This window comes from Pimephales promelas, chromosome 2, assembly GCF_988280905.1.
Source record: "Pimephales promelas chromosome 2, fPimPro1.hap1.1, whole genome shotgun sequence".
NCBI lineage: Eukaryota > Metazoa > Chordata > Actinopteri > Cypriniformes > Leuciscidae > Pimephales > Pimephales promelas.
Genome location: NC_142770.1, coordinates 37,148,947 through 37,164,448, shown reverse-complemented (window position 1 = coordinate 37,164,448; position 15,502 = coordinate 37,148,947). Strand labels below are relative to the sequence as shown.

The window sequence follows — 15,502 nt, the reverse complement described above, 5'->3', positions numbered from 1 at the left end:
AAGAGGAAAGAAAGGATTTGATAACCTATTTAAATGGAAGAGGGAAAGTTAATAAGGATTTGGCATATTTGTTGGGTTATGAGTTTAATAAAGATAGAGTAGGATATAGAATACTAATAGAATATATATATAGTACTGGATTAAGTGAAAGGATTTAAATATAGAATAAGGATGCTTTGATCTTTTCCAGATTTTATAGTCCTGTCTGTAGGAGCTGAACACGCAGCGACAGGTGGGCTATGGGAAATGGAATGAGATGAAGCATCAAATGATTAAATAAGGATGGATATTTGAGGAAGAAGTAAAGAAATAATAAAATAAGAAAAGTCTGATCATAAGAAATCGTGACTGCATAACAGCAAAGGTAGGTGGCGATATGCACTAAGATTGCAACGCGCCAAAAAACGAAAGAAGAAGAAGAAGAAAACTACTGTAGCGAGTCAGGAGTTGGATTTATGAGTATTGAGAATGATCAGGATAGCATATATTAGCATCTAGTTAGCATAGCATTTATATAGTTATTTAGATTATTTCGTATAGCCAGGTAGTTAATTAGCATAGTTGTTAGTATATTGTTAGAAGCATAGTTAGTTAGTAGCAGAGTATTGCATCAGTTAGAATAGCATAGATTTTTAGCATTAGCTTTATCTGTATTTAGTACAGTGGTCAGGATGGTACGTAGGTGTTGTGTTGCTGGTTGCAACAGCACCTCTGGACTGCATAACTTTCCTCTAGACTTGGAAATTAGGCGCCAGTGGTTGCATGCACTTGGCCTGGAAGACCGGGAGTTCCCGCCTATCGCTCGAGTGTGCAACCTGCATTTTACGACCTGCATTTTACGCGGGATTGCTTCTCCAACGCAATGGAGGTGGGCTTCTCCACACAGCTCGCGCTGAGAAGCGACGCAGTGCCAAACGCTGCTCGTCCTGCATGGACTCCACCACCGCAGCGGCGTCATGATGTGAGTGACAGGGTTTCCGCGGGGCATTAAAAAGCATTAAAAGTCATTAAATGGATTTTGCGAAAATTAAGGCCTTAAAAGGCATTAAAAAGCATTAAATTTGATTCTTACAGGCATTATTTTTTTTATAGTTTTAAAGAGAATTTTATACAAATTTATTTGAATATAGCCTTCATAATTAATAATTTGTATTTGCGCTCGCAAAATGTACGTTAGTATCGAATGTAAAAAATAGGTTAGTATGATAAACACGCGGAACCATTTTGGTAATTGCTTCCAACAGGTGTTCTGACATTCCATCCTACCCGTCAGATTGTCCTACCAAGGCTTACTGCGCATGCGCATATCAAAAATACGTCATTTTTGTCACGCTGAACACGCCCATAATATTTTACTACTTGCGCGAGATCTTCTTCATGTGAGGTAAGTTTTTCACTATTTTTGTCAATTATTACTATACAAAGATATATAGCAGTAATGAGAACTGTTTACTCTCACATTCATAAAAAGCAAATTCATATTAGCATTTTTTTCATGAAAACATTAACGTAAAATCATTCTACTCGTTTATTTCATACTGGTAGGACAATCTGATAAGGCATTTTGCAACGTAAAATCATCCTATCGTTTATTTCATAGGACAATCTGAAGAGGTAACGTTACTTTGCACTGTAAAATCACCGTAACATGGCCTAATAAGAAAATTCGGCAAAGTTACACAGAAATATTTTATGTAACTTAGTCACAGACGCGAAGCAGAAACGCTCAGTAGGATTTTACGACGAGGTAGGATGAACCGATAGATATAGCTATAATGAAGTGGCTGGAAAATGAAGATTTCAAGACATGGTTGCAGCCCGTTGCTGGTAAACATTATGAAGGATTTTGCCGCGTTTGCAAAAAAAGGATTTAAGATGGGGAGAATGGGCGTCGGCGCCGTAAAATCATACATGCAGTGTGACGGCCACAAATCGGCGCTAAGAGTCAAACAGCAATCAACAATGCCTAATTACTTTGGTGTGACCGACAAATCTACAAGTAACGTTACGACGACAACAGATGCTGTAGTCACCAACGTTTGTGGAGCAATAATAAAAAAAAACAATTGTGTGTGAGTGTATATATATATATATATATATAAATATCCGTGGTTAGTCATGGGTCGTGTATGGCATTATTTTTTTTTAAATGGCATTAAAAAGGCATTAAAAAGGCATTAAATTTCATTTGAAGATACCTGCAGAAACCCTGAGTGAGCATATATTTTTAATCACAATTTACTGGATATTTTTTTCCACATAGCAGCAAAATATACTGAACGTAATAGTAATAATAATCCTGGAAAAATTACCTCAAAATGACTGAATATAAAAAACATTTTTTTAGCATAAAATGACCAGAGAAATTGGGTGCCAGACTGAACCAGTCATCTCCAGATCTGCAGGTGTGCAGGCTAACGTGAAGCCCATGAGGAGAAGCAAAGGTGATTTTGAATACTATATGGAGCTTTTGTATGTCTCATCATATAGTCAAGATTATATAATTTTGTTTTGTATTTTTGCTGCTTATTGATAATAAATCTATTATTAATTTGTGCAGCCACCCAGGCCAGAATGCCTAACAGGAGTGTGTCGTGTGACACAGGCACACTGATGGAGCCTTTCACAGAGTGTCCCGGGGCAACCTCGACACCAATAAAGAGGAAAAGATGTGAGGTGTCCACTGATGACTCCAGCTACCATCAAGATGGAAGTGAGAGCACCATAAACTGTACATGGTAATGTGTTTAGTCCCGTTAGGTTTTTCAGTTAGGCTATATTTAAATGGTCTAATTTAGCTATTTTTTAAATACTTTTGATTGATTGTCATTAAGTTATTTGTGATACACATTACATAACCAAATTATGATTATTTATGCTTTTATTTAAATTTGTTTTAACTTTTTTTTTTTACAGAGTCTTTAATGAAGTATTACCCCACAAAGTGACTAAGTACATCGTTTATGAAGATAAACTGTTGGAGCTTTTTAGAAGATGCCCTGTCTGCACCCGGAGTTTGTTGTTTCACAAACAACCATTGGGACACTTCTCCGTGTCAAACAGCAATGCGATTACTGTGAGTACTCCAGTGATTGGTCGAGCCAGCCAATGGTAAACAATATACCAGCGGGAAACCTACAGCTCTGTGCAGCTTTTCTGTTCACTGGCTCATCGTTTTGCCAGATATCGAAGGTGAGAGATAATAACATAGCGCTGTCATATTTGCATGTCACCCCTCAGGTTATTATATGAAGATGTATTTTTTCTTTTAGTTCTTGGATGCCTTCAAAATCCAGGGGATCTCTGAGCCGTGCTTCCACAAGCAGGCCAAACTCCTTATCCCAACCATAAACTGGCAGTGGAAGATTGAGCAGGATAGCATTATTGAAAATGCCATTGCTGATGGGGCTGTGACTCTTGGTGGGGACATGAGAGCTGATTCACCTGGTAATAAATAACTCTTTAATTATATTATATAATATTATATATATATATATTGATGTTGGCTTTGTGCAAATAACGATGAATTTATATATATATTGATGTTGGCTTTGTGCAAATAACACAATTGTAGGACATTCAGCAAAATACGGCAGCTACACCATGATGGACCTCAAAGCCAATAGGGTTATAGACATCCAACTAGTCCAGGTAAACAACTACACAATGAAAACATTTTATTATGTGGTTTACTACATACTGTGCATTGATTTAAGTATTTGTGTTTGCAGAGCAATGAAGTAGGAAACAGCCAGAGAATGGAGAAGGAGGGATTTGAAAGAAGCCTGTCTCTTCTTGAGGAAAGAGGTGTTGTGGTCCAGTCTTTGGTGACTGATCGTCACACAGGGGTACAGAAGTTCATGAGGGAGCGAAAAAAGGACATTAGACACTACTTTGACCCTTGGCATATGGGAAAAGGTTAGTATTTTGAATAGAACGAAAACAGTACCAGTATTTTTTAACAGAACATTTTTCAGTTAAAGTGGTAGACAATTACGCTGGAAGATTGCACAAAGTGAACTTTTTAAGATGCCCCAAAAAGGTTAATATATCACAACCTTTTATATTTATCATATAGCCTATACTAAATGTTAGTCCACCACCTTGGTCTATAAAGTGCAGTGGGAAACCACTGATTACAGTAATTGTTTTTATTATTGTTTGTGTTCAGGGCTTGGTCAAAAAAATGGATGCCCTTAGTAAGGGTAAGGGACTGCAGGACGTGGGGCTGTGGAGAAAGAGTGTGGTCAATCACCTTTATTGGTCTGCGACCACATCAACATCTGGGGAGGAGGTAGTGGCCAAGTGGAGCTCTGTAGCAAACCATATTCAGAACATCCACTGCCACGAAAACACCCTGTTTCCTTCCTGTCTTTACGAGCCTCTGGTTGGTGATCAGACAAGACACTGGCTCAAACCAAGTAAGTACAGATAAGCTGTAACACTAATGTATTTTATTTTGTAGTTGCGTCACTCACTCTCTAGATTTATATTGAACTATCTTCATTACATCAAGTCAAAGTTAATCCAAATGATAAAACACTGTGATCAACTGTTGTATTAAGAACTTTAAGTCTTTTGTTTAGGCACAGCAGCATGTGAAAAATTCACAGCAATTTTGTTGTCACCACGTCTTCTTAAAGACATGCTCAAAATTAGTCCGGAATACCACACCTCTGGAATCGAGTGTTTCCACAGCCTCATTCTGAAGTTCTCACCTAAAAATGTGGTGTTCTCCTTCAAAGGAATGTTGTGCAGGTAAACAAGATAATGGATTATGCATTTAGTGCTGCTTACTAAATACACTAAAATTTTGTAACCTGTAAAAAAACATTTGTACCTTATTATAGTCAACTTAAGTCATGTTAGAGATCGTTTCATTATAATATTGATTAATGTATTTTTTCCCTTTCAGACTACAGCTTGCTGCGATGCATTATAATGAAAATGCAGGCAGATCACAGGCATCCACTGCAGCTGGTGATCTGCGATACTCAATAGTTTTCTCGAAATTCAAGCATGGAGAATTTACAGTGAGAGCTCTGAAGAGCAATCCTACCACAGGTAACTTATACTTGTCTGAGTTATCTCAGAAAAAAAATATAATATATATTATAATAATTCTCTTTCTGAAGGCTACATTGACAAATTAATGGAGCTGCTGTTCCACCATGTGGTGGAAGACCCTCAGCCGTACCTGGACTTCTCTGGACAAATGGCTGTACCAGAAAAGCTGTGTGCTCAGTTTATTCGGCCCGACAAGGAGGAGGCAGTGAGCAGACACAGGTCAAGGTTCTTTAAGAACACATGAGGTTATACCCACTCTGACAGCTTGGACACACCTGTCTGTCATCTACAACATTCAAGAAAAAGCACTCTGAGATTTTACTTTGTTAAGGTTAAGAAAAAAATATTTTTTCTTTTAAGAAATAGGAAATTTCTTGGTATTTCTTTCTTTCTTTCTGCTGTATCGAAAACGTTCCGAACCGTGACTTTAAAACCGAGGTACATACCGAACCGTGGTTTTTGTGTACCGTTACACCCCTAGTCATTACTCTATGCCCGATATACTAGCGTTATAGGCTAAACTGTTTTTAGAGATAAAACTATTTACATTCGATAATCATGAAAACAATTCTCAGATAACGGTTTATTTTTATTCTAAACTGTTTTAATTTTTCTTATTTATTTTGATTATTTTAATTCCCTCTATGTAAAGCACTTTGAATGACCATTGTGTATGAAATGTGCTATATAAATAAGCTTGCCTTGCCTTGATGAATGAAACTGCAAACTATCTTCAGTATTATTTCTTTAATTATAATTCTGACTCCGGGTCTTCATATCTGGTTCTGGGTCTTTGACTGTATACCCCTTACATTACATATTCATTTTGAGTTTTTTTTTGTTTTTGTTTTTTGTGTGTGTGTGTGTGTGTAGTGTGTTACTCCAGTTAAAAATGCTTCTTTAGAATTCATTTTTTACTGTATATATATATATATATATATATATATATATATAAATAATTCAATGCAGTGGGGGAAGGAAACCTCTGTATGGTCCTTCTTCAGGAAACTCTTCCCTGATCCGTGTCACAACGCAAGAAGGTATGACCACCCGAATGTGTTGGCCAAGGTACCCCCAACACCACCTAACGACATTACGATATGCAAGGTGTCTATAAGCGCTGAAAGACAGGTAGTGCACATGTATGTTGAAGTGGAGGATACATTGGTTTTTAATTAAGTATTCAATTTTTATATATATATATATATATTTATATATACATTTATTTTTTTATATAAAATTTAACCTTTATTCCTGGAACTAACCTGTTTGTAACTGTCTCTTCCATCTCACCATATAACTGTACGTAAGTGCCATATACAGCTTGTAACACATATGGGTTCAGAGCTACAGGCTCAAAGCCTGGATGTGCCGTTACACAGCCCACTCCACCAATCTGGTCACACCTGTGTACTACCTACAACATGAGAATTGTTTATTACTACTTTGTTAGGATGATTTATTTACTATTTATGTGGAGGTTGTATTTTTTTCCAGGGTTCGTACAAGGTCCTTAAAATGCTTGAACTTGAAATGTATGACATTGAACTTAAAATATTGAAAGACAATATGTGAAATTATAGTGTTTCATTTTATTGATAAAGCAAACCATAAATAATCAAGTATATGATACAGCTTACATAGCTATACCTGGGGTATTTCCCGACAACAGACATTCTCTACCAGGGACAGTGAGCTGCAGTGCCCACAGGTGCACCTGTTGAGACAGCATCATTTGTAATTGTAGAGGGAGACTTGCAATATATGTTTTTCACTTAATTATTAACACTACATCATACCTAAATGAATTGGTTTTAATTTTTTGATAGTTCCGTTAGCATTTGTAATGAGCATTAGCCTAATATAGCCCTAATGCTAATTTTTACCATTCAGACACTGGCCCCATTCCTGCTTCGGATGCCGATCGCGATGCGGGAGTTAAGACCGCAGTTTGAGCCAGCGGCTCGAATTGATATGGCTCCGGACCTGTGTCCACAGACAATTCACCCTCCTCCACTTCAGGTGAAGGTGGGGGAGAAAAGTCCTCAACTTCAAATGATTGCTCCGTGGCAAAGCTACTTGCGTCACTCCAGTGACTCTCCATTTTAGAGTCTGACAGCAGCTGTCAATTAATCCGTCACTGCGGGTCTCATGTGCACGCCCCCCGCTCAGCCCCGCCCTCGGCTCGTCCCCCACTTTTTCAGCATTTTTCAAATTTTGCCAGTGGGTGGAGTCAGGCTTTGACCAGGGGTTTAGTTACCCTTTGGCTGCGTACTTCGAAGGCTGTAGACTTCGAAGGATGCAGTCTATTTGGCCTTCGAAGGACGCTTCATGTAGCCTTCGTGGGATTTCCTAATTGCGCAACCAGGTGTTCCCTATTACTGCTCCTGGCGCCAAGCAACGGAGCGAGAGTACAGCTGCCACCCTGATCATTCATTTAATGAAACTGAGTAAACAGCTATGGAGAAAGGCTATTGTCATTTTGTTGTTTTATATTTTACTGGAAATTTTATGTTTTATATTGTCCTGTCTTTAAATGAGGGGCAATATATATAAAATCACATAATTTCAATTCACATAACCACTAAAAAAATATTTCGAGTCATGTATTTTCGGCTCAAGAGTTGGCCAGAGCTGGTTTAATGCTAGAGGCTGCGTCCTGAATAGCCAGATTACACTGTAAACTGTTCAAATATTGGGTGTTAACCTACGTAAATATTGTAATGAAATAGCCTAAAAAATAATAATGATAAAACATAGGCACATATATAGCCAATAGCCTATTCAAATGTTAATCGTACCATACGATTTTGTAGGGTTTTCTTTTTATTGTCTAAATGGACCATGGTGAATATATTTATACAGGCTGTCAATCCTATTTGAATATTTTAAACCAAATATAAAAAGTCCAGTGCAAACGTACTCCCGCTCGTCGTCGTCAGCTGTCAGTCACAGTTGCTAGGCGACAAGAACAATCCTCCGCAGGCTAGAGCGGTCCGAGCGCTTCAGGTGCGCACTTTGATATGGGACGAAGTTGAAGTTAGCAACAATTTGTTAATATTGTGACAATGGACCAACAATTTGTTACTTTAATTTTTAAAATAACCAGTGGGAGAATGTAAGGAACTTCATACTGCGATAGTATTCATGTACAAATGTGAAGTAGCCTAACCTTTTCCCTCACAGGACCACAACACTACACATTTTACATTAAACGACACAAAACAAAAGTATTTTATAGTTTAAATGTATCAACCTTGCAAACACTCACAGACCCTTACAAAAATAAACAAATATCCAGAGCCATGAATTCTCTTTTGTGTACACATTTAAAGTTGCATAAAATAATGAAATAATGAATAATAAAGAAATACAATGTACAAGAAATGCAATACAAGGCTATAAAAGCCGTTTTCGCATTTCCACTTGACAAAACCATGCAATGCTGACGAATGAGTTAAGATGAATAATAATAAGAAAAAAAAACAAAAAAAAAAAAAAAAAAACTTTTGGCTCTTAACACTGGTTTCTCTGGCTATTTGAGTAAATAAAAACATAATACTTTTACATTTAAATGTGAATTTGCCGTCCACCACTGAACTCTCGGCCACCCTTTTTTTAAATAAAAATGCTGTCGTCACCCGCGCAATGATTTATGGGGTAGGATCGGGTAGGATAGTCCGCGAAGTGTCCATTTAAAGAGCATATTGCAGGTAAAAAAAAAAATCGAAATTTATAGATAACCTTGTATGAAAATACCATATGAAAAGTTAATGCAGGATTTAAAATGTTTTAAAACAACATAAGGACACTAATTTAGAAGATAAAGTGAGCGTTTCTTGGACTGCTAGTAAAAACGGCTTTTTTTTCAACATCGCGTCATTTGACGTCATAGCAGGGAGCCGCAGCCTCGGCTCAGTGAGAGCAGGCTGGTGTTCAGTGAGAGCGCTCGTCAGTCAGTGTGCTATCGTTAGTTTTTGCATTTTAATTTATCATCGTCATGGTAAATTATTGTGTTTGTGGAGATTGCAAAAACTCCAGCCTGTCAGGACTTCAAGGTTGAGTCCACAAGTTTACATTACAAGAAAAGGGACGGTGCTATAGGCTTTCTTTCATCCTGGTGCGGGTTGAGCAGGTGAAGAGACGGGATTTCTCTTCTGCATCGGCTCGGGAAACGCGGTCGTGTGTAGCGTTCACTTCAGATCAAATGATTAGCATCCCGGCGATATGATGGAGTTCAACATGGTAACGTTATGCCGAAGCAAGAATATTGATCGTGGTATACTACCAATGGCATCAAATAGTGTTATATAGGTAACTAGTCATGTCATGCCCTAAATAAAACTTGTAATTGAAAAACAAAATTGGTTGTTTAAATACTCAAACCTTTAATGTTCTGTTTATGTTATAACCAAGGTGAAAAATATGTATTAAAAATTTACCCGAGTATAGGCTATGCTTTTAGTATAGAAATATACTCAAGTAAAGTTTTTATACATTTAATAGTATATAAATCTACCCTAAACATACTAATGTCTGCTGGCCTGTTATAGAATCTGTACAATATTGTGAGCACAGTGTATCGTTAGCAAACGTGTATAGCCTATAAGCACGTCTCTCACCTAAAAGGCACCTGTCCTGTTCTCCACTGGTTCTCCTCACAACACAGCTCAATTTTTCTCTGACCATTCTGTCTGACATTATCCTGGCCTGTCCCTGATCTCTTTAGCATAGCAGGCTCATAACTTTATGGCTTGATCCGTCATACGAGTATTTCCTCAGCGTCCGAAATGTCATGCGATCCATTGTTTTCCTGTTGTGTGAATCGACCGCTCTCCCGCTCATTGCGTCACGCCCGCCACGCCCATTTTCAGACGCGGAAGTAAAATTTTCTCACAAAAACGACTGCAGAAGCTTCTGTAGCGTGTTTATACATATATTTTAAAGAAAATCTAGTTCCTACATTGTTTTTCTATGCATTGACTCGTTGGGTCCTCCCCAGATAGCAAAATTGCTGTGGCCCAGATCCGGCCCACAGTTGACACTTTCATCTGGCCCACATACCGCGTGGAATGATGGCACTTGGGCGGACCGCTCCTGTTTGCCAGATTTGGGCCACAATTAAGCCATAGCAATGCCACATGTCAGCCATAAAAAAAATGAATGAAGCAGAACTGGCCCAAATCTGGCCCACGCACCAAAATTGCTGTGGCCCAGATCCGGCCCACAGTTGAGACTTTCATCTGGCCCACATACCGCATGGAATGATGGCACTTGGGCGGTCCGCTCCTGTTTGCCAGATTTGGGCCACAATTAAGCCATAGCAATGCCGCATGTCAGCCATAAAAAAAACAAATGAAGTGTAACAACGTGTCAACTCTAAAGAAATGCAAGAGCTGTGATTTGTCTGCCAGGACTGCTACCTCGGATTTCACATGCTCCCTCTACAAGAGTAATTGCACGTCAACGCGGACAATGACGCTAAAGTATAAATGAAAACCAATGCGTTGCCTACAGCATAGAAGCTTCGGCGTAGGTCTGACGCAGAAGTATAATGAGGCCTCAAGGCTAGGGTTGGGTATCGTTTGAATTTGAACGATTCTGATTCCGATTCCTTGTTTAGATTCCGGTTCCTAACGATTCTCGATTCTTTTAAGAGGCAGGGTCAAAAAAGTTGGATCGCCGACGTAAGGTACTCATGTTCGACTCGCGTGGTTATGCCAACACTTCCGGTAGACGCTTCTTCGTTGATGTTGTTCAGCGGTTTCTTCTTCCGCTCGGCGGACTGTGAATATCGAAAGTAGGAATCGAAATTTTAACTTTTGAACAACTCCGGGAAAAATGAAAAGTTAGTCTCGGTTCCAATCGATACTCGATTATCGATACCTAACCCTACTCAAGGCCTTAATTGTGAACATTAATTAATGTATTAACTAGTATTAACTAACATGAAGTGCATTATTTATTAACCATTTTTGGTAACACTTTACAATAAGGTTCATTAGTTAATATTAGTTAACTACATTAGTTAACTAATGAACTAATGATGAACATCGCTTATACAGCATTTATTAATGTTTGTAAACGTTAATTTCAATATTTACTAATACTTTATTAAAATCTTGTTAACATTAGTTAATGTGCTGTGAACTAACATGAACAAAGAATGAACAGCTTTATTTTTTATTAACTAACATCAACGAAGATTAACAAATACTGTTACAAATGTATTGCTCATGATTAGTTCATGTTAGTTAATACATTAACTATTGTTAACTAATGAACCTTATTGTAAAGTGTTACCCCTTTTTTAATGTTTCAGTCATTCACTGTTTGTTCATGTTAGTTCACAGTGCATTAACTAATGTTAACAATTACAACTTTTGATTTGTATAATTATATTATATATAATTTTTTTACTGGACATTTTAAAGCTCATAACCATATTTTATTGTTACTTAAACTTAGAGTTTAGTGTTATGTTGCATCATGAAGTATTTCTGCTGAAGAGTAAGAGTCAATGTCTGTTACCTCAATAAATGTTAAAAGGTCATTCCTATTTTATTTGTGTACATTTTAATTATTAACATTACAAGCACCCTCTTTTTATGACTAAAATAACAGGTAAGGGTAAAAAAAAACTGAATTCTCAAACATGGAAAATGAAAAACGGAATTAGCAAAAATGAAAATGGAAAAAACAGAATTTGGGAAAAAAATAAAACTAAAATATTCTAGGGCCATAATCAAGTATTCAGACAGACCATGGTATTATACACATGGCAAAAACACAATGTAGCTGACTTACAGGTGTCTTGGGACCTCCTTCGTTTCTTGCTTTCTCTTCTCCCTCCGTCTCGGTCACTTGACAGATGAAGCCATTTTTTAATAAATGTTTCAATTTCTTGATCGGTGGCCGTAGCTGTCAGTCTATTGGTTCTGACAGTTCCTAAAAATATATAACATTGTAAATGCAAGGATGACAACTTTTAAGATCTTAGGACACAATTAGCAGGAATACAAGCATTGACCAAGTGCATACTTTGCCAGTGCCACTCTAAAGAACATTTTGGCCCAAGGCAACAAGGACACATTTCGGACAAGGACACTTTTTGTTTCTTTTGTTTGTTTTTGCCAAAAAGGCACAAGTTTAACCTTTTTTTAGCAAACCAGGGTGACTAGGAACATGTATTTGTTTTCTTGTTTCAGAGGAGTTTAAATATACCACCAGCAATTTTCTGTAGCAAATCACATCGACATATGTTATTAAGGTGAAAAGCATCCTGACTCAAAACAGTAAATAAAAAATAAATAAATAAAAACAAAGCAGAAAAACTCATTTTAGCACAGACACTACCGGTCAAAAGTTTTAGATCAGTTAAATGAAGTCTCTTCTGCTCACCAAGGCTGCTTCATTTGATGAAAAAACAAAATGACAAACAGAAATATTGTGAAATATAATGACAATTTTGAAATGACTGTTTTCTATTTTAATATATATTAAAATATAATTTGAAAGCTGAATTTTCAACATCATTACTGTCGCTGATTACAGATCAGTTTTCAGTGTCACATCACACATGATCCTTCAGAAATCATTCTAATATGCTGATTTATGCTCAAAAAACATAAATGATTATTTTCAATGTTGAAAACAGTCGTGTATCATTTCCCCCCCAAACTTCTATGATGACTTCTATGATTTATTTAAAATATAATCTTTTCTAACATTAGAAATGTCTTTACTGTAACTTTAGATCAATTTAACTCATCCTTGATGAATAATAGTATTTTTTAAATTTCTTTCCCCCAAAAAATAAAAAAAATAAAATCTTACTGACCCCATACTTTTGAATGGTAGTGATATGTTACAAAAGCTTTCCATTTCAGAATAATTCTGTTCTTTTGAACTTTCTATTCATCAAAGAATCCTGAAATAAAAATGTAAAAAACTGTTTTCAACATGGATAATAATCATAAATGTTTCTTGAGCATCATATTATAATAATTTTTGTAGGATCATGTGATACTGAAGACTGGAGTAATGATGCTGTAAATTCAGCTTCGATAATAAATTACACTTCAATATATATTCACATAGAAAACCGCTGTTTTAAATTGTAATAATATTTCATAATATTACTGATTTTTTTTGGGGGGGGGTTGTATTTTTTTTATCAAATAATTGCAGCCTTGGTAAGCAGAAAAGACTTCTTTTAAAAACATTACCGATCTAAAACATTTGACCGGTAGTGTAGCCTATAGCAAATGTAAATACTTTTGGCGCCCCTATTCAATCGATACTTGTTCATTTCGCATTCGAGAACCATAATAGTTCTAGCTTAGAGTTATACTGCCAAAATGGTCTTACTTCAAGTATAGAAGTTATTCCATTAACTCATACAACAATAGGTATGAAGCAATCGCCTAGCCCTAGAAAATATAAATGTATCGATTATATCTTACCTTGGTGATTGTTTGCAGTATTCGTCCTCCCTCAAACTGACAACAATCCTCTGGCTTGGTTTCGAGCTCCTTTTTCGCGCTTCACGGCTAGGTTTAAATTTAAAGGCCCAATCGTCGGTTTGATTTTTTTTTTCTCCCTCTAACTGACGTTGGTTTCCAGCGCCTTTTTCAAATTTTACAGCTACGTTTAAATTTAAAGCCCCGAATCGTCAGTTTGATTTTTTTTTTCAAAGACAACTTCACATGCAGTAAATATTTTGTTACAAAGAAAATAGAGATCTTATCTCTAATAAATAAGTAGGCCTAAGCTGAAGCAAAAAAAAATAAAAAATAAAAATAAAAATTGAAAAAGTTTATTGTCAAAATAATAATATTTTCTTATAAGAGCTTCACTAATTGTCAGTCATTTAATTGTATTTCATTAATTATAATGTTAAAATTATAGATATTGTTTTATCTTTAAGAAAGATCATTTATAGACTAAAAATGACTTTTGTATAAATTTATATTAAGCCAAAAATGTAATTAAATTTTCATTTATGTATTTAAATACGTTTATTTTGTTTTAAAATATTACAATATTTTTTTTATATTTTCAATACTGAATTTTTATTTTATTTGATTATAGCTATTTTAAATATTTGAATATTGTACAAGTCCTGTACGTTTGTTATAAAAATAGCCAAAGTAGGCTACAACATGTTCCTGGCTCAGCATCTTTATTGATCCTGGAACAGCATTCATATCGACAAATTAGAATTGAAGTTTGAAGTTATGCCAACCATGCTTCTAGATAAGTGTTATTAAAATGTCCCTCCTACTTTAGGGATAGGGTTAGGGATAGGACTATTTTTATGAACAGGAATTATGTGCCTTGATCAACAAAATTATGTTGATACAGGGACATGTACTTGGCAAAATCATTGTGCCCTAAGCTTTGCACAAATAGCAATTAAGTATCTTCTTGCACATCCCAAAACCATAAACAGCTCTTTATAAGTTTGAACTTACACAATTTTCTAAACACTCTACCTCCAAAACATATGTGAGCAATTGTCATTTATGTGGCCTTACATCCAGCCTATCTAAGGCCATGTGTCCACCAAAGCGTTTTTAGCTAGCTGAAAATGCTATGGCAATCTGAAAAGGCCTAGCTGTAAGCGATTATGTTTTGGCAGTGCAGAAGTCATGATGTCATGTTGTTTTGTTGAGACACTTTGTTGCTATACAGAATATCCGTGGCACAGTTTACTTTTTACTGATTTCCCTGATAATTTGTATAATGCTAAAAATGTTTGTATAGTATGAATGTCATATAGACACGTATGTTCGGAGACCAGAAATATTATTTTTCCATCTACTCTGCTATTTGATGTTGTACAGAAAGAATGTTTTGACAGTTGGTCAGTGTGGTATGTGTGGTCCATTGTGATTGGACAGTCTGGTAACAAGTGACAGTGATGACCGTTGATGACTCTCGTAAATCTGTAAAAAAAAATGTGTTCAGCACTTTATAGCCAAATAAAAAGAATTAAAAACACTCAGCAAGTCGTTACGGCGTTTTAAAAATGCAGCACTCCCATTAAAAACAATTTAATAAACACACCGGTCACATAAAAAAAAAATGCATTGGTTAACACGAGACACAGCCGTGTCTGCTGCATCTATACCAAAAAATATTGTTAATTGTTGTTAAAAAAATTTCAAGGCAGTTTAAAATTCTGCCCTTTGAAGCTAAATTAGCCATTGTCAGAAGTGTTGAAAAGCCAGACTTGTCACGTAGGTTTACATGTCGGTTTACGTAGGTTTTTGGGGGGCAAAAACCATACTTTTGCCAAAACTGGCCCAAATACATTTTAAGATAAATGGGCCACATTTTTAACATTACATGTGGGCCACTTTTGGCTCACATCCATATGAGCCAGTGGTCACTGAGCCATATATTTGCCAAACCTGGCCCTGATGTGTTA

General features: G+C 36.3%; 3 protein-coding genes across 3 annotated transcripts; 2 read left to right on the top strand and 1 right to left on the bottom strand.

Annotated features, from left to right (window-relative positions):
* The first annotated feature begins 11 nt into the window (after positions 1-11).
* LOC148997313 (uncharacterized) lies at positions 12-3,186 on the top strand. Its single transcript, XM_089119016.1, has 4 exons — positions 12-961; positions 2,348-2,444; positions 2,561-2,738; positions 2,917-3,186. Coding segments are annotated over exons 1-4 (375 nt in total). The 5' UTR covers positions 12-862; the 3' UTR covers positions 2,918-3,186.
* A 638-nt stretch (positions 3,187-3,824) lies between these two features.
* On the top strand, positions 3,825-5,942 carry LOC148997312 (uncharacterized). The gene is made up of 5 exons (XM_089119018.1): positions 3,825-3,918; positions 4,172-4,421; positions 4,587-4,758; positions 4,916-5,064; positions 5,136-5,942. Exons 2-5 carry the CDS (start codon positions 4,187-4,189, stop codon positions 5,309-5,311), a joined length of 732 nt encoding a protein of 243 aa, XP_088975144.1. The 5' UTR covers positions 3,825-3,918; positions 4,172-4,186; the 3' UTR covers positions 5,312-5,942.
* An 85-nt stretch (positions 5,943-6,027) lies between these two features.
* On the bottom strand, positions 6,028-7,171 carry LOC148997311 (uncharacterized). Its single transcript, XM_089119761.1, is given in 4 exon segments — positions 6,028-6,305; positions 6,307-6,484; positions 6,718-6,784; positions 6,954-7,171. Coding segments are annotated over 4 exon segments (741 nt in total).
* Positions 7,172-15,502: the final 8,331 nt, after the last annotated feature.

Bases quoted from the DNA above. Each gene is read 5' to 3' on its own strand.
- LOC148997312 (XM_089119018.1), top strand. From the start codon at position 4,187: ATGGATGCCCTTAGTAAGGGTAAGGGACTGCAGGACGTGGGGCTGTGG. The intron at 4,759-4,915 runs GTAAACAAGATA...TTTCCCTTTCAG, and splicing joins TTCAAAGGAATGTTGTGCAG to ACTACAGCTTGCTGCGATGC. The intron at 5,065-5,135 runs GTAACTTATACT...CTCTTTCTGAAG, and splicing joins GAAGAGCAATCCTACCACAG to GCTACATTGACAAATTAATG.
- LOC148997313 (XM_089119016.1), top strand. From the start codon at position 863: ATGGAGGTGGGCTTCTCCACACAGCTCGCGCTGAGAAGCGACGCAGTG. The intron at 962-2,347 runs GTGAGTGACAGG...ACATTTTTTTAG, and splicing joins CACCGCAGCGGCGTCATGAT to CATAAAATGACCAGAGAAAT. The intron at 2,445-2,560 runs GTGATTTTGAAT...TAATTTGTGCAG, and splicing joins GCCCATGAGGAGAAGCAAAG to CCACCCAGGCCAGAATGCCT.